This window comes from Conger conger, chromosome 4 (genome assembly GCF_963514075.1).
Source record: "Conger conger chromosome 4, fConCon1.1, whole genome shotgun sequence".
Classification (NCBI taxonomy): domain Eukaryota; kingdom Metazoa; phylum Chordata; class Actinopteri; order Anguilliformes; family Congridae; genus Conger; species Conger conger.
Window position 1 is genome coordinate 29,300,042 of NC_083763.1, and position 19,572 is coordinate 29,319,613.

General features: G+C 39.5%; 1 protein-coding gene across 1 annotated transcript in view; it reads left to right on the forward strand.

Moving 5' to 3' along the window:
* Positions 1-1,630: 1,630 nt before the first annotated feature.
* The window catches only part of myo3a (myosin IIIA), a 98,342-nt gene continuing 80,400 nt past the window's right edge, over positions 1,631-19,572 (forward strand). Inside the window, exons 1-2 of the mRNA XM_061237726.1 lie at positions 1,631-1,813; positions 5,926-6,060. Coding sequence (XP_061093710.1) covers positions 1,640-1,813; positions 5,926-6,060 — 309 coding nt within the window. The 5' untranslated portion in view covers positions 1,631-1,639. The remainder of the gene's footprint in view (positions 1,814-5,925; positions 6,061-19,572) is intronic.

Consider the following 19,572-nt stretch of genomic DNA (forward strand, 5'->3'; position numbering starts at 1 on the left):
GAGCTTGAGGGCTTAATGAGTAACTTCGGAAAGCAGTCTCACCCCAAATGGAAAAATGCTAGTTCAGGTGGTAGGTCATATGGTTGCTAGGCAGTGACAGAAATCATCACTGTCAGATGTTGGTCAGCTAAACCTGGTCCAAAATATCAATACCATCAATTAGATGCTTGCTTGTTTCTCTGCCTCATTTCCCACATTATTTTTTGGTTCACTCAAGCGGCATGGCTGTAATTCTGCCCCCGTGTCTTAACTCACTGCCAGTTGTTACAAATACTCGCTGAAATCAACCAGACTTCCTTTGCTGGTAAATGTTGGACTTTTCATACTGTAGATGTAGTGTTAAGTGCATTGCCAGTTGTTGAGCTGATTATTAGTCTTGATTTATTTTCAATCTTTTTCCTTATTTAACAATACTGTGACTAAGTCACAAAATACTCAATGTCATCCGATATAGCCTGCTGTCTTCAATTAGGCAATAAATAAAATAGTTGTTACTTGCTTTGCAAAATTGTACACATTTTAAACAACATTGTTTAACGTGGCAGATACATGTACTCTTTTTTTTCCACACTCACACAGAGCGTATTCAGGGAAAATATCTGCAAAATGCAGATTTTGTCATTTCAATGATCTTGAAGTGCAGGTTTTGTTTATTTCAGGATGTGCCAAAAGCTGACACGGTAGTTAACACAGCGGTGTATCTTTTTGTTTAGTGTATGGAACTGATTTTTCAAATTAAATTAATCATTTAATCTGCCTTACATTATGTGAAGAAATAAGCTTTGTGTTCACCTGCCAATGGATTATTCAGATTGTTGGCAAATTTGTTAATCAAGGAGAATGATTGAAAACAGGTCAAGACCAACAATCACTTTAAGGAGAAGTTTTATACCTCCTCAATCTTCACCTCAGCAGCCGTCACTGGTTACAGTGGTTACACTGGTTATGTGGCAAACCGGGTCCCATGCCATCTCTTAGGGCAGGCTGCCCGCTCACATGCTGCATTGCTCTGAACTTTTATCAGTCTGCAAAATCTTTGTAGCTGGTTGCCTGACCTCTTCAAGGTTCTCTGTCCTGCCAAGTTCTGGGAACCAATCAACATTTCTGGAGAGCAGTACTAAAAAAGTTACAGTGTGATCCATAATTATTTGGACAGTGGTACGAGTTCTGTTCTCTCGGCTCTCTACACCAGGATTTGAGGTGCAGACTGTCACCTTTAATTTGACGGTATTTACATCCACATTGGATGATCTGTGTGGGAATTAGGGCGGCCTGTAGTGTAGTGGTTAAGGTGCATGACTGGACCTGCAAGGTCCGTGGTTCGATCCCTGGTGTAGCCACGATAAGATCCGCACAGCTCAATTCATGTATTCAATTGCTTTCTTTGTGTAGGAATACGAAGGCTCTCAGTATCTAGTCTTGATTCTAGGGTTGCCTTTTGAGTCTGTTTGTTTGTTTTGTGTTTGTCAACATGCGGGAAATTAGAAAAATAGAACAGCCAGGAACATTCTGAATAGTTCCAAAAGCATTTTGATTAATGAGACATATCAGGAAGGATTAAATGTTCCCTAAAACTTTGCTGGCACTGTCCACACCTAATTCTACGCATATGGTTTTTTCAATTTTCAGGAGATCTCTCATGAAGATGTTTCCACAATCAGGGAAATCGATTGTCTTTGACACTTTTCCTGACCCATCTGACACATGGGACATTGTGGAGACCATTGGGAAGGGGACTTATGGGAAGGTCTACAAAGTGGTCAACAAGGAGACCGGAAGCAAGGCAGCCGTAAAGATTCTGGATCCAGTCCACGTGAGTAGAGGACTGCTTTTCTGAACTTGGATGAACTGGATGGAGAAATGTGTACTGTTGATATGAAGTTTCAGTGATAAGTGCATATTTGTGTGTATGATTTGTTTGTATACTTATGCATGATAAAATTTGCACTGGAGAATTGTATTAATGGATAATATGATGGGAACATTACAAGGGAACAGTATTTGGACCACAGCGTGTACCGGGCACATGCAAATGGGGGTGGAGGGACCTTGCCCCAGAATACTGGTGTGCTTCGGCATACAATTCTGTTGTGCGGGCAGAGTTGTTGAGTTCCCACAGTAGAATAAATAGTTCTCGATTAAAATGTGTATTTTTAGGCTCTGTTGATGTTCATAACTAACTCTGGCAGTATATATAGTATATATTTTTGCCATAGAGGTCCACGGACAGTATCCTGTGTAAGTGGAAACATACTTCAATTTCATTTTTGGGTGAACTGCCCCTTTAAGTGTCCATCTCTTCCTTTTGGTGAGCTTTGAATGTTCACATTGCAGGTAAAAGTATACCAAATCAGTTTTTTTCTCATTATATTTGCCAAAAAGGCAATCTTTTAACATACTTGTCCTTGTGCACTGGCCTCCAATGGCCTCCAACTTTATACTTAAGAAGTCCATTTTGTTGTTGTTTATTTCCACATTAATGTGCTTGACGTCTTTTTTTTAGCACTCCATTTCAGGAGAGCAATCATTTCACAGTGGTGTCAGATATGGGCCACGTAAAAAAAGAAAAAAAAATCATATTGGAATTGAACAATAGGCCTGCAGTGTGAGTGCAGCTTCTATTAGTTTCCTCTTGTTGCTTTGGAAACTCAAATTTTAAAGTGCCGATCACCAGACCTCTTTCATAGCTGACACATACAGCCAAGCGGCATGTATCTATGACTCACCTGTGTAGCTGTGATTGTGGTTTGTTACTTTCAAGTCATTTTTCATGTGGTGTTTCTGTACAGGGTTCATTAAAATCCTAATGTGAATATTATCAAATGAAATAAAGAAACAACACAACTAAACACAACTTTGTGGTAGCCTATGTAAATAATATTCACATTTTATGAATACATAGACATGCTTTATTAATCACACTTTTTCCGTTGTTCAATTTTATTATACCAAGTAAAAACACAAAAACCTACATCTTATTTATTATTTGCCACATAAGCTTTAGCATTGAACACATTGTAAATCCTCAACGGTCATATTTTTTACCTCAAAACCCCAGACTGATATACCACTGTAGATTGCAGTTACTACACAAAGTCCGTTTATGTTAGTATATATAATGTTTATACAGTATATATTTTTTCATACCTCAAATACCATTAGAATACTGGGAAGAGGTCACCTGAAATATCACCCATAGAGCTGTACATCTGAATCCAGCAGACTCCCTGGGATGATATGAATCATGAAGAATAATTACAGGAGTGAGGAAGCTAATATCTGGCCCCTATTCACATCATGGAGCACCTTGTCTGCCTAATCATGATGAAACGCCACAGGGAAAAAGGTTGAGTTTTTTTTAATAACAAGGGGAAGACTCTCCTAGCTCATCCTCTTGTAAGCTCATGGAACATTCTGAAAATATTTTTTTAAAATATTGTATTGTAACCTATTGTCCCTGTCCACTCTCCTTCATAAGGAACATTGAGTGATGTGAAGTTGATTGTTTACTTTTTTTAAAGCAAAATATGTTTATACTTCAGTTACTGAAATGGACATTTCATTTTCTTGTAAGCCATGCATAATGGTCCTTTTTCTTCAATCAATTCTCATTTTACTTATGTCTTCATACAACATTCTAATGGCCCCTAATTATGATTTAGAAAGCATATTATTCTTTCTTACTTTATAATTAACCCTGATATAGGTAACACATTAAGTAGGTGGTGATCCTTTTCCATGATGTGGATAGACAGACGTCTTGACACCTTTGACTAAAAATGTTGCTAAAGAGGCCTTGGCATTACTTCAGCTTAAAGGGCCCATTGTAGGTAACATTATCTAAATTATCTGGAAAACATTTCATAACACAAAAAAATATTTTCTGGAGATTCAGGAAAAACATATTCAACAGCAAGGAATAGAGCAGAGCAAACCCCATTTCATGAATTGGTTTGGAGGCATAGTTCAGAATGACTGGGAGGAAATAATTAAATTAAGCACTAAAATCGGCCGGTTCAAATTTGGTTGAAAGAAAAGGGGAAAGTGCAGTTAACTGCATAGGGCCGACAAGCCCTTGGTTCTCACAAATGTACAGTATTTATTCCAAACTGGAATGTTAATTGTTTTTAACAACTGGGGAGAGTGGGAAAGGGGGATTGTGTGGCTGAATACTGGACCTGTCTTTTCTTAAAATTTTCATGCCTTTCCCCGGAGGAATTTCCATTTTGTTGTTACTGTTGTTAATGTCTGGCTTCTTCTTATCTTCAGCCCACAGACATTAGTGTGGAAGGTAATCCTAGGTCTGCCTGTAAACACATTTTTATGTACGGTTCCCCTGTTAAGGGCTCGATGATCTTCAGTAGGGTACCTAAGTTTAAGGTCACTGTCCAGCTTTTTACAGTGTATGTTCATCATTACTGTTCAAACAATCAAAGAACACATCTACAGTGTGCTCCAGAATTATTGGATAAGATGGATAATGATCTATATTTTATGTTCAAACATAAACATTATTGCCACAGGTGGCAAAATTATTGGCACCCCGAATCAGACAAAATTAAGTAATATAATTTGACTTAACTTAGTTAATCTCAGGCTAAAGGAACTATATTGTGTCATTCCATCACTTCCGGTTTCAGTTGAGTATAAAAATAAAATTATGCAAGCATGCAAAATCCCTTTGTGAACCATCAGTGTGGGAAAAGTCGAAGGACTGTCAATTCAGAAGACACAGATGGTAATTGACCATCACAAGTCGGGTAATGGGTACGAAAAAAAACAAACAGTTGAACATACCACTTAGCACTGAAAGGGCAATAATATAAAGGCGTAAACGGTTACAAGCTTTCCAGGAAGAGTACACAAGTACATTAGTGGCATTTGTGGCAAGTACATATTATCCCCACAGATGGTAAGAAGGATGGTGAGGCCATAAGTAACCCAAGGATCACAGCTTAAGAACTGCGGAGTTTCATTGTGTCTTGGGGTCACAAACATAAAATGGTACCTCCATACCAACAAACTTTGGACGGGTGGCACGAAGACATACTGAGGACAATAAACAGTAAACAAACAAAATGAAATAAAATAAACCAGGAAATCTTGGCAGAAAACCTGATTGCCTCCGCTAGGAAGCTGAGACTTGGTCATAGGTAGGCATTAGCATGGGAGCGACATTAACTCTGGAGGTAAGAGCAGTTGTCTGGCAGTCGGAAGGTTGCAGATTCAATCCTCCGCACTCAGTGTGACAAAGTGTCCCTGAGCAAGACACCTAACTCCCAGTTGCTCCTGATGAGCTGGTTGGTACCTTGCGTAGCAGCCTATCATTGTTCATAAATGCAGTCCATTTACCATTTACCATTACCATTTTGATTTTCCAGCAGGAAAAAACGGTGGACTCTGAACATACATCAAAATCCATACAGAAATGGTTAAGTGAAAACAAAAACCATGTTCTGCAATGGCCATCTCAGTCTCCAGACTTTAACCATTACAGATTATGGGAAAATACTCATGGTTGTCATCTTTGTCAGGCATGTACGGACAAAGTATTGAACCAGGGCTACCAATAATTATGAAACCTGTTTTTTTGGGAAATAATTTAAAAAGAAATAAAGACTGGTTGATTCCATTGAATCATTAATAAAGCATACTGCTTTACACATTTTGGAAAATAAAGCTTATGTCAATAACCTTTTTTTTTCTTTTGCATATTTATGAAGGGTGCCAATAATTCTGGAGCCCACTGTATATCACAAAGTTTCCCACAAGATTTAAAAAATGTATAATTATTTTTTACATAAAAATAGTTTTTTTACGCAGCTCTATTTTGTAGTCTTGCAGGCTGAATTTCATATGCTCATGTAATGGAATAAGGCATCGGTATGGGCATTGATCGAGAGAAATATTGCCTTCTTATTGCAGGACATCGATGAGGAAATCGAGGCTGAATACAGCATACTCAGGGCTCTTTCGGACCACAACAATGTAGTCAAGTTTTATGGGATGTTCTACAAGAAGGATGTCAAACATGGAGATCAATTATGGCTGGTGTTGGAGGTAAGTACTGTTGGGTTCAGCCGTAACCATTAGTATTCTTTGCGAGACAGTATAAATCAAACCTGTCTGCCTCATTTGTTTCAACAGATAATTTGGAGTGAAGTGTACACCTATTGTAAAGTATTGTAGAATCTGTCTGGCACTATTTATCATGGCTTCACAAAAGTCAAAATGAAAGTATTTTTTAAGATGATGTCACTATGATGGATAATTATGGAGGTAAATTTAAATTTGTGGTAAAGTGGTTGTACCTTGGATTCCATTTTTATTCTGGCAATTCAAATCAGGCTGATAGACGTGCACTGCAGGTAACTTTATCCCATACAAGTACATGGCTTGTCTTCAGACCATCTAGATAAAAAAGTGGGCTATTGTGAAGCTTCGGTGACTGATAAGAGCTATCAGCGCAGGAAAACGATATGAGCTGTAACATTAGCATAACACATGATCCACCAACATGGATCACCAGCAAGATGTTTTTCTTGCTGCCAAATTTAACCATAGCACCATAGTCACCTGAGCTGTTATTATACCACTAAGCTACATTATATTGATACAGGACAGCATGTAATATGCAACATTGATATACGATGGTGATAAATTCCAGACACAGAATATATCAATGACAAAAAGAAAAGCATATGAATGTCAAATCCTTCACATATTCTACGTCTCACGTTTCCCCTTCCACGACTCTGTCTGGAGCAAAGATATCCTTACATGAGATTTAAAATGCAAATTCTATTCAGACGGGATTAGTTTTCAGGACACTGTGTATAAAGTCATTGTAATCACAGGACATCTGTAATATAGTAAATGACTGATTGGGACAGGATAAGAGATATCTGTAATTGGTCAGAATGACAGAGATGGGAGTGGTTAGTCGGCCTGGCTGGCGTTGTCATCATGGTGACAGCCAGCCAGGCCGACTAACCACTCCTATCTCTGCATAGCTTCTGCAACTTACGTGTACATGCTTGACTGGAAAAACAAACAAGCATGGCTTCCAGAGCAAAGAAAACTCGCAATTAGAGTAGAGAGGAGACCTTGGGTCTTCTTTTGGTGTGTACCAACAACAATTTGAAAAAATGGTACACAACCATTTGTGTTTTGAGACAAATATTTGGAATTGCCAGTGAGACAGGGATTGCTTCTCTGGGGTCTCTTTTGCTTCAGTCATCCACTTTCCTCATTGTTTGCCAGTCACCAAGGGCCAATTGCACTGGCTGGATGTAAAAAAGTTAACTGAAGTCCATCGTAGATATCTGTATGTCCAACATTGTGTTAAGTATTTACACCAGTTACACCATCTATATCATATCCCCTAAAGTAGCCTATTCTGAAAAGTACAATTCGCATAAAATTTTAGTGCTACTATATGCCCAAGACAACGCACCGTTCTGGGGGTATATCACAAAGCATGATTACTGAGTTAGCTGGTAAAGTTCACTGAATAAAACCTTGAACCCTTCCAAAACTGGAACATGAACTGAAACAGCTATTCCAGGTTTTATTCACTGAATATATTCAACTAACTCCGAGGTTGTTCTTTCTGTTAATTTAGCAAATAGCTTTACCTACGAAAATTGTCAGAAAGTTTCACGTTGCAAGCATAGATTTTTCATCCATGGTCAGTTGGCGCAAGAGATATATTTTTTACATCTGACTTCACATTGTCCATTGGACATAAGTTTAAGACCAGGGAGCCGTGGTGGCGCATGGCTAAGGTGTCGGTCTTTGATGCAGGCATCAGTCCGATGCAGTGGCACACCGAGGACCGGGGTTTGCATGCCATTACCCTACACAGCATGGGTAATTGGAATAGATAGGGTACACTTGGCAACCAAATTGGGAGAAAAAAGGGAAAAATCTTAAAAAAAGGTTAAAGCCAAGCATGTGTCCAAAGGACCGGCCTCTGGTCACCAAGAAGCCGGAAGCTACAGTGATTAGCAGTATGACTGTCCAGAAAGAACAGTTTTAGTTCCCACATGGGAACTGCAGTCATACCCTTGACCTGAAGTTCCAATGTAAATATCCCGCAGCCTAGTCATAAAATACAAAGTATAACCAAGGTAAGTTGCCCCAGATAATAGTGTCCACTTGTGGTCTATGCAAATATATGCAAATGTACTTAGATAATATGAAAATATTCACATTAGTTAGTATTTGTGAAACCATTCATTTAACATGGTCAGCGCTGACATCACTTTCACTTGTTCTGACAATGCAGGGGTGTGCTGAATTGAAAATGGTTTTCTATCAAAGTTACAGTGATATATTTCTCCTTTCTCAAAGGTTGTATTATTTTTAGTGCCCTTCAGTGTTGCTCATTTTCTGGTGGAGGTTAAAGGAAAGTTGACAGGAGCACAGAGTGTTTTCTTTTTTCGGTAACAGTCAGGTGCTGAAGTGGCCCTCAGCTCCTGTCCTTCATGTTTCATCTAGGCCCGGAGGCCCTTTCAAATGCCAAGAGCTCTTTAACAGTATAATAAGGGCCAACATGCTGGGAAAATAAGTCTTTGTGAGGTTCGGGGTGTGCATGTGTGTGCGCGTGCGTGCCTGTGCGCATGTGTGTGTGTGCCCACAGGCATGTGTGTGTATTTTTGAGTGAGAGAGGGTGTGTACGTGTTCATGAGTGAGCAATCTGATATGTATTTATGTCTGGCAATGTTTGCCCTTTCATGTTTTGTCTGTATTTTGAGGTCAAACAAACAAACAACACACTGTGGAGGTCAGTGTGGAGGTCAGCAGGATAGAGGGCAGATATTTGACTTTTGTGTAATACTTATGAATAGATAATATACAGTGGTGTGAAAAAGTGTTTGCCCCCTTCCTGATTTCTTATTTTTTTGCATGTTTGTCACACTTAAATGTTTCAGATCATCAAACAAATTTAAATATTATTCAAAGACAACACAAGTAAACACAAAATGCAGTTTTTAAATGAAGGTTTTTATTATTAAGGGAGAAAAAAAGTCCAAACCTACATGGCCCTGTGTGAAAAAGTGATTGCCCCCCCTGTTAAAACATAACTGTGGTTTATCAAACCTGAGATCAATTTCTCTAGCCACACCCAGGCCTGATTACTGCCACACCTGTTCTCAATCAAGAAATCACTTAAATAGGACCTGCCTGACAAAGTGAAGTAGACCAAATGATCCTCAAAAGCTAGACATCATGCCGAGATCTAAAGAAATTCAGGAACAAATGAGAAAGAAAGTAATTGAGATCTGTCAGTCTGGAAAAGGTTATAAAGCCTTTTTCTAAAGCTTTGGGACTCCAGCGAACCACAGTGAGAGCCATTATCCACAAATGGCAAAAACATGGAACAGTGGAGTGACCGGCCGACCAAAATTACCCCAAGAGCGCAGCGATGACTCATCCAAGAGGTCACAAAAGACCCCACAACAACATGCAAAGAACTGCAGGCCTCACTTGCCTCAGTTAAGGTCAGTGTTCATGACTCCACCATAAGAAAGAGACTGGGCAAAAATGGCCTGCATGGCAGAGTTCCAAGATGAAAACCACTGCTGAGCAAAAAGAACATTAAGGCTCGTCTCAATTTTGCCAGAAAACATCTTCATGATCCCCAAGACTTTTGGGAAAATACTCTGTGGTCTGACGAGACAAAAGTTGAACTTTTGGAAGGTGTGTGTCCCATTACATCTGGCGTAAAAGTACCACCACATATCATTCCAACAGTAAAATATGGTGGTGGTAGTGTGATGGTCTGGGGCTGTTTTGCTGCTTCAGGACCTGGAAGACTTGCTGTGATAAATGGAACCATGAATTCTGCCGTCTACCAAAAAATCCTGAAGGAGAATGTCCGGCCATCTGTTCATGACCTCAAGCTGAAACAAACTTGGGTTCTGCAGCAGGACAATGATCCAAAACACACCAGCAAGTCCACCTCTGAATGGCTGAAGAAAAACAAAATGAAGACTTTGGAGTGGCCTAGTCAAAGTCCTGACCTGAATCCTATTGAGATGATGTGGCATGACCTTAAAAAGGCGGTTCATGCTCGAAAACCCTCCAATGTGGCTGAATTACAACAATTCTGCAAAGATGAGTGGGCCAAAATTCCTCCACAGTGCTGTAAGAGACTCATTTCAAGTTATAGCAAACAGTTGATTGCAGTTGTTGCTGCTTAGGGTGGCCCAACCAGTTATTAGGTTTAGGTGGCAATCACTTTTTCACACAGGGCCATGTAGGTTTGGATTTCTTTTCTCCCTTAATAATAAAAACCTTTATTTAAAAACTGCATTTTGTGTTTACTTGTGTTGTCTTTGACTAATATTTAAATTTGTTTGATGATCTGAAACATTTAAGTGTGACAAACATGCAAAAAAATAAGAAATCAGGAAGGGGGCAAACACTTTTTCACACCACTGTATAATATGATATGTATGATATGATCATGATGGTCATTATAGACCAAAGGAAAAGGAAATTCCATATCATCTCACATCAATAGAGGGGTTCTCTTTGGGGTGAAGTCTGTGTTAGGGGCGTGCCAGTGGCATCACCTGCACATAATCATTTTTGCTGCGTTCTGAGCGGGGAGATACTTTCACCATTTGAGCTGCCTGCTGTTACATTCTCTCTGGGCTCTATTTTCTGGAATAAATGTTGCATGGCACCTGGGCACGGTCAATGGCATGGGGCGTGAGTGCACTGGGCATGGCTACTGAATGTTGCTAATTTTTGTGCGAATCGCACAGCTCAAAGGCTGCGGCGCAGATGGAAAATGGGCTGGGTTATGCTGAATATATTATCAGTCGGTGTTTTGAAACTGAATTCATTCATGGCCAATCAAATGACCTTTTTCCATTCCCTTCTAGAGCCGTGCGCACAGCGCATGATTTACTGCCAACTTCTGTCGTCTATGACTACAACGGACAAAGATATGGATGTAAACTCATCTTTCTCGCAATAAGTTATTTTGTGGGGAGTGCAGAGTTAGACTGTCATTTTTTTTTTCATCTCATAAAAAATATCAATTTTATTTATTTTTTAATTCCCCATTAGACTAGATTAAAGGTGCTAGGCTATAACTGAGAAATACAGTGTCTTGAAGTTTTATTACTGTCAGTGGAATAAAACCAGCAGTAAAATTACTCTGTATAAAAGGTTGATTAAACTGAAGAAAAATATTCAAATGTATGATTTTAGCCAACCAAGAGGACCAGAAGGTGGGGATTTGCAATTACACCAAACAAGCTCAGTAAAGTAGTAGAAAAACATTTGAATTCAGAACAATGACATATTTGACCCAGGTCTGGTGCGCATGAATTGCCTTCCTCTGACCTCTGCTTTGAGCTGCGGTCTGATGAGAAGTGACTCTTGGCATTGTGGGCTTTTGAGGAGGGCACATGTTTTTTTATGGACTCTCCAAAATGGATACCCTGGGGTCCAGTGACGAGATACTGGACGTCATAGATAAGATTGGGCATTGCAAATTGGGAGAAGAAAGGGTGGAGAAAAGCTGAAAAAGGTAGGTCACTGCTCAATACTCATTTGTTTATAGTCTGATCCAATCCATAAAGGATTGATCCCCTGTCTTTCGTACTGCTGGGTCATATTTACCAGTGATTAATAATTGATCCATTACACATCTCTCCTATCATACCACACCAGTGGAGTCGCTAATCCAAAGTCTGTCAAACCAAGGGCTAAAGGTCACCGAGTGTGCTTTGCTCCTGTAATTACATTTTGCACAAAATGATGCTCTGAAAAAAAAATAGATTTCAGTCTAATTTTCTTCTGCTCTAATGGACGAGATTGATCTTATGTTACTTAAGAAACACAAGCGATGACAATTCACAGTGATGTATAAAGTAATGTTTTTTGTTTTTCCCACTGAGCTTTGCATTTAGATTTGCAATGTATCACCCCATGTAAAGATGGACTGGCAGTGCTAATCTTGAAGTGCTAATCCTGACGGTGGAATTACTGCCTGCCATTTTGTGCTGGGCGTAATTGTGAAAAAGGAGCAGTGTGTGTGTATGCGTGTGATGGTGGATGGAGGTTTGGTGAGGGCAGTGCTGGTGGTAGGGGTGGGCAGCGGTGTGCGTACTACAATCGTCATGGTTACCGTTCTTTCCTCTGAAGTGTAATTGTCCATATTTTCGAGAGATCAGAAGAACGGCTCGACCCCCCTCATTACTCTACAGCCTCCCACAAATTGCGTCCTCCATACTCCTACAATTGCTGCCTCTTTAGTTCCCTCAGCCCAGTCTGAATTATACTGTCCTTTATGTCTGTAGCATGAAAAGCATTGACAGTCTCTTTTTCACTGCACTGCATTAGCTCCAAGCAAGAACCATTGGCCCTTCAACCATCAAGTATGTTTTACATTGGAGCTTCAGTGAGGCACCGCCAGGCCAGACAGAGAAATGTTCAGTGCTGAATTTACTGAGTGTATTCATCTCAGAACTCTGATAAACTGTATTAAAGCGATAATTCCCCCTTTAATCGAGAGTTAATGGTCACATATTAACTGTGACTTGGAAAGCAGGAACATAATGGAAATCAAAATCATCCCATAACTCTATCGTCCATTTTGTTAAGCACTACTCTGCGTTGCCTCTGCACTGAATGATGAGTGAATGAGGGTGTCTGAACATTGAGAAACAATGTTTAAACAAAGTAATATGGAACAAGAACCCATGCCAGGCCTACAGTAAATCATGAATATTGACACAGCTAGGGGTTGCTGGTAGGCCGGATATGAAATGAAGTGTTAGCAGTCCCCCTAGCCAATGCTTATGATATAACAGAGGTTCGAGTTCCAAACTGCTTTCATAAAGTGACACTTCAACATCAAATGTTGTTAAAAGCTAAAAAAGCTAAGAAAGCCATTTTAAATAGAAAACTTTCCCAGAATATAAGGGGCATCCTTTCACAACTTAAAGTTATGTTCAATTTCTGAACTTAACTTGCATTAATGCAGCATCTTAATTTTGCCATTTGTTGTTGTTAATGGCTATTTTCTTCTCTATGCCATTGGACAGCCCACAAGGTCGGTTATTGAGCCAAGGACGCTTAATGAGCCTCTAAAAGTTTTCATTATGCTTGAATGGCTATGAATTTTTGATGCCTAGGATGTTTATGTTACCCAAAGATGTAATGAAACTGAAATGATGCATGACCATTCTATTTAACTCTCCTATATCACAAATATAGCTGCTGCTAGGAGGACTGGCCAACCAATCTACATGCAGCTTAGACACTTTTGGTTTTAGAATCCAGACAGGAATTTTGTCTATATTAACCTCCTGCAATAGTCTACTGATATCGATGAATGAAACTCCTGGCATACTGCCCTCTGTTCCACTGTTAGCATTTTTGCAGTGGCAGTGCCTCCATCATGTTGATTGTTAGTGGGCCAGGCCCGGATACTTTTAAAGTAAATATCCTAACATGCTGGAATTATTTTCCTAGTTATATTTGAGGATTTTTTGAGGATTTTTAGTAACAACGTGGTAAACTCTTTGTCGGTGCTACATGTCAGTCGGTGCTATGGAAATTCAAAGAGCATTATAACCATTTCTCAGGCTGGTTTGGTGTATTTCTACTGTTATTTTGATTAATTATCATCATGCTTTTCACATTGCCTTTTTCCATTAAGGCTTGTTATTTTTCTGAATAATATTTTAAATCAAAATATTTGTTATTTAATTTCTTTTTCTTTTTTTTTTTACACATTTGATTAATGGAGCGGACCATAATTTGGACTTAAAAGCATTGTGTTCACAGTCATAGGACCATAAAAATAAAGACATACCTCTGGAAAATGGATTTGCTTTTACATTAATTTGAGCAGAGCATACCATTGTCTACTAATATATTATATAAGCTACTCTGTTGCCCAAGTGGGTGCATAAAAGTCCAAATGCTTTCATGAACAAGACAGGATTAGTCTCTCAGCCTGTCTTTGTTTTGTTTCATAGTTTACATAGGGATAGCTGTTGTGTGCAGCCCATCTGCAGAAAAACTGTTCAACCAGTCCACTTTTATATTATCTCCCCCCACCACTACCAGTACGAGCCGTATTCACACAGCTGGTCCTAACCTGCCCTAGCATTAGTAAATTAGTAAATGACATGCACGAGAAACGTAAGGTAACATGAACACATGATTAGTTTGTTAGTTTCTACCCAATCCTGATCTAGCGTTAGTAGTTTTAGTAAATAGACAAATAGAAACAATTTAGCGAGTGAATGACAGAAGGAGAGAGAGAGAAAAGGCGGAACGCAAGGTTTGCGGAAAAACATGTAAAAGTGTATGCATAAACCGTGACCAGTTAACGTAACAATAAACATGCATCAAAACATAACACAAAGTGAAACTAAGACGATAACCACTAAACATAACCAGGAATATAATCGTACGAAAACATAACTAGACATGACAAGAAAATAAATCGTAACGAAACATAACTAAACAACATGACGAACCTAGACTAACATAATACATGATAAGACAATACAAGACTAATACAAATGAATAAACATAAAATGGCGAGACAGACCTGAAACGTGACAGTACCATTTACATTTCGCTTTCGGTCACATACAGATTAATGTTAACAGACATTTAAACAAGGGGTGCCCAAATTTTTGCACCCCACTGAACATATAAATCACAATGCTCATTACAGTTTCTCAATTACTTTTTAAAAGATCTTTTAAAAGATGACCTGTGAAATTCTGACCAGTTATTACTTCACACATTAATTAGAACAATGGAGTTGAGGAACCTACCTTTATATTCTGCATTATTGGAATATTTTATTTGATGCCTTTTGGATGATATTGCTGGTTTGAGAGGGACAGAAAGAACTGCCCTGTTGAATAATAGACCGTTGATTACTATTGTCTTGGCCAGGGTGTATTTTATTGTGAAAAATTACCGCTATCCCAAACAGTAAATGCGTTCCAGTGGAAAACCATTAATTACAGAGATTGCGCTGGTTGTTTTGCTCCTATCTCCTTAAACATTATTACCAATTTAGATAGCTTGCTTGGTTGTTAGCTGGACAGCTAAGGCTGAAGGATCGTTTTTTATTGCTGACTGTGTAGCTGTCTTGCCATCATTGAGCTTAAGAAAAGGAACCATTATGCAAAATCAGATATGGTAGTGAGTTAGCTGTGTGGAGAGACCGGTATTATATCAATCTAATAACTGTCATTGTTAACATATGACATAACTTCTCAGTAATATCATCGATAATGGACATCTCCATGTGTCCGATATTAATGTTTTATGTAAAATAATTAGCCAGTAGTTGTAGTCTCAGCGTGCCCTCAGCGACTTGCCGTGTGGGTCTGCTGAAAGAGGCACATGATGAAGTGTTGTTTGTTTATGTGTTTGACCTGACTGACACCAACACCGCTGGTGCTGCCTGCAGTGCCTTCCGCTGCCTTTAATACACTGAGTTATGTTTCTCAGGATATATATTTTTTTACAATGAATACAAACAGGGACTTTGCCCCTCGAGAGCCTTCGCAAATTTTCACTGACGGCACACACGGCTCGTGCCCACTGTCTTGTGACGTAACTGTTGATGAAACTATGCATTGTCCCTGAAATGGTTGGTTGACCACACAGACAGAGCTGCACTTTCTTCATGGTATGCATTATAAAATACACAGAAAAACACTTATTTGGATATTAGGCTATTTGTATCCAACAACTAAGACACATTAAATTGTCATTCCAAAGTGATGAAACCTCTTGGCAATTGCTTTCGCCCCCAGTTTGTAATGAGGAAAGCAGGACAGTGAGCAGTTATTTTGATGCTTGTTATGGCATTCCCCTTACCATTGTCAATCACATTGCTTTGTCAAAACATTTCCAAAATGTCACCCAACATGATGTGGTGCAGCATGTATGCATAAACTGGCAATAGAGAAATACCCCAGGGACAATCACAAGAGCATTAACCTGTTTTATACAACACATATTATTTTTTGGTCTGCATAGACATTTTTCCAACCGAGCTGAACAATGATTTTTATATTAATGACACTAAAGCTGAAACCATTGCTTATATATTTGTCCAGTGCTCGTGTTCATTTCAAAACAGTATCTTTATGCATGAGTTTATGTTCAGTGTTCATTGTTTCACACAGTCTGCCAGTTGGTTTTACTGTGTCCATTCATGCTTGGATCCTTTAAATAATCACAACCTGTTTCAAGCCTTTAGGCTCTGATAGCTTTATTGATTTGTCTGCTACTTGAAATGAAGCCCTTTCTCGTGGTTTCAGGTCGCCTGGTTTGGCGTTATTAATTGGCTATGAGGTTTTAAAAGGCATTGTTTGTAAGAGCTTTTCATTAAATGTCGGCAGAAACCGGACACCTCCTCATTATTGGAGTGTAAACGATAACGGCGTCTGTACAAAAGAGCGACTCTGGAGAACCGTCCAATGGATTGTGCAGCCTGCCTAGCAAAATAGGGTTTTGCAGAGACTTGTCCTGTCAAAGCACAAGTTACTGATTAAGGTTAATTCACAGTTAGGCGATAGACTTTTCTTTGAAACCAAACATCCAGTGGCCTTTATCTTCTGTTTGCACAAGTAATTGCATTTTATTCCACTGCTGTAGTGCCGACATACAGCTTCATACACGTGTGTTGAATTTATGCTTTAATTTTGACAAAATTAATTTTGACAACATTTACAGGTTAGCATATCTGATGAATGGTAGCTGAGCGCAAATGAAAAAAAACAAAACATTTAAAGGTCAATCACGTGATAAAGCAACACACCTGTTCCACACAATGCCTCTGAAGTTGCAGGGCCACACGTTTCTGGAGTTAAAAGCCTTGTTACTATAGATACCCTTCGCTCATTTGATCTTTTAGTCCTTGATGTTTTTACATCACACGAAAGGCAAGGTTGTTTTATGGCTTTAAAAAATTATCCATATGCTTCAAGGCTATTTTCTTTTGGAAAGCTTGCAAAAGTCCTGTAGCCTACCCTAATTTGGCCCCGCAGGCATTATAATGTACTTAATGTACGCTCCGCGTACATTTCATTGTCTCAAATGGAACATTTGTTAGTTGTACTGTAATCTGCCTCTGTTTTGCAGCAGGCCGATTTCCTCTTTGGTGGATTAGGAAAAAAACTGGACCTACACTCAGTGACCGTGTAGCAGCAACTCAATGCATGAAAGCATTCAGACATGTTCAAGAGGTTTATTTGTTGTTCAGACCAAATCTCAAAATGGGGAAGAAATGTGATCTAAGTGACTTTAACCAGTCGAGACTTTTACGAGACAGGGAATAGAATAGTGTGTATACCCTTCACAGTAGTTATATTAATGATTTATTAAAATAGCATTCATTAGTTTTCTATTCAGAATAAAGCCTTTGTACAAAACGCTGGCTACAGCACATTAAACACCTACAGTGTCAGAAGAGAAAATATGTTTGGCTTATTGACCATCATACACAGTCAATTAATCCACAAACTATTTATTAATCAATACTACCCCAGGGGGAGAAAAATAACAGTCGCTTGACATAGGATTGATGAAAACATAACTTTTTGAATAAACAAAACTTTAAAAAAGGAAAGGATTCCCTCCTGGTAAACATCTAATTAATTTGGCTAGTGCAACAAAGCATTAACAAATAAAGTACAGCTTGACATTTTAGTTTAAAATCAATCAATCAATCAATCTTTTGTAAAGTCAACCAATCAACCAAAAATGTGGTGTAATTATGCTCAGCTTTCAAAAATATTTGATAGATCTATCTAACTACATTTTAGAACAGCCCTCATGGGCATACTACATAGACTCAGAATCTGACAACATTTTTGCTCCCAGTCGTGAATGGTGAGGCCTCACGATAAGGCCTCCTCTGCTGATTACACCATACAGGCGCAGGCAGCACTTTAAGTGCCAGGGAATGTAGGTTGAGGAACATCTCTTCAATTCCTAGCCAAAAAGTTGAGTGCATCTTCATCATGGAAGTCTCAAAGTACTTCTGTATTTGTGATGTAATGCTTGAGTCTCTGTCAGCATCGTGATATTTTCTGTGCATTCGGTAATGTGAAAATTGGCTTGGACACATGCCTGGAGGTGGAACCTCCTGCACAGTTTGGGGGTCCTCTAGAGGGCGGTCCTGTTGGCCCTTGTCTCTGTAATCAAGGCGTCTGAAACAAATAAACAGAAATAAAGATTCTTTCATGAATAAAGACATAAATAATATTCTCATTCACTATTACTGTTCCTAAACTACCATTGTCTATACACACAAGCCATTAGGCAGTGTAAGTATTGTGTGTGTCTCAATCAGTGGTAAGTATTGTGGCTGGCACAGGCACCCCTTCTCTTTCATACTCATGAGATGGGTGTTAGTGTCCAAGACTGTAGGGACCACTTGGCTACTTGTCCCCAGTAGCTCACCCTATGTGAGGTCGCTAGCCTCTGCAAAAGGCTCAAGAACTAATAAGTTATTTGAGCTAAGCACACTAGCGTGAACAGAAAACAACATTGGGAAAGTTTGTGAGAGTGTTCTGATCCAGTGCTGTGATGGCTATAGAGTTTCAGTGGGTGTCATTTGCTGCTGGGATAGAGCAACCTAAGCCAAAAGTGGCTTCAGATGTATCTTTAAGTGAAGTGCTGCAATGTAACAAAGATGTGAGCTTTGATGCTTTTCCAACTGAGCTGCACAGACACTTTCCTTCAAGCCATCTCCTATGTCCGGTTGTAGAGAATGGGTAGAGCATGACAAACGCTGTCTTGAAGTACTCCTTGTGATGTCTGCACTACCATCCTCATCCTCCAGATCTCCCGCCTCATCTTCACTGTCATCGGATTGTTGCAGCATTCTACTTTTAAAGGCACATTTCATATTAGAAGCATTGCCTGTAATTATGAAGTAATTTTTTTTTACTTATTGCAAATCTTCTTTGATCTCCTCAAATGCAGAGGCAACGTTCTCGCCACAGTGTCGACCGGAAATCCCCCTACGATCTAGGAGATAAGCTCATATGCGTCTTTTCTGCTGCTGCTACACACATGTACAGTAACACCTAGAAAGGAGCACAAGGTTTGGTCAGACTGTCACTTAAGGCCCGGACACACCAAACCGACGGTCGGCCGTCGGACGTCGGTGGTGCCCTGTCGGCCGAGTCTTTCCGGTGTGTCCCGCACGCCTACACTCCGTCGGCGTGTTTTGGAGGGCTCCGACGGAGCCCCCGGAGCCGTCGATGAGAGAGAGCTCTCTGATTGGCTGTCCAGCTAGCGAATCAGTGCACGAGAAGAGAAACGGAAGTGACGAAAGCAAGCCATTCCAAAGTTACTATCACTACCAGACATAATTTTCAATTAGTATTACTAAATAGCGAGAGAACAAGGAAATTGCTGCAAACTGTTTGTTGTGAGCGAGACAATGGCTGCTTCTAGGTCCAACGCAATGCAAACGCATTCCCCGGTCTTCCGGTTTCCATTTTTTGAAAGACAAATACAGACTACCGCCACCTGCTGGTGTGGAGAGTTATT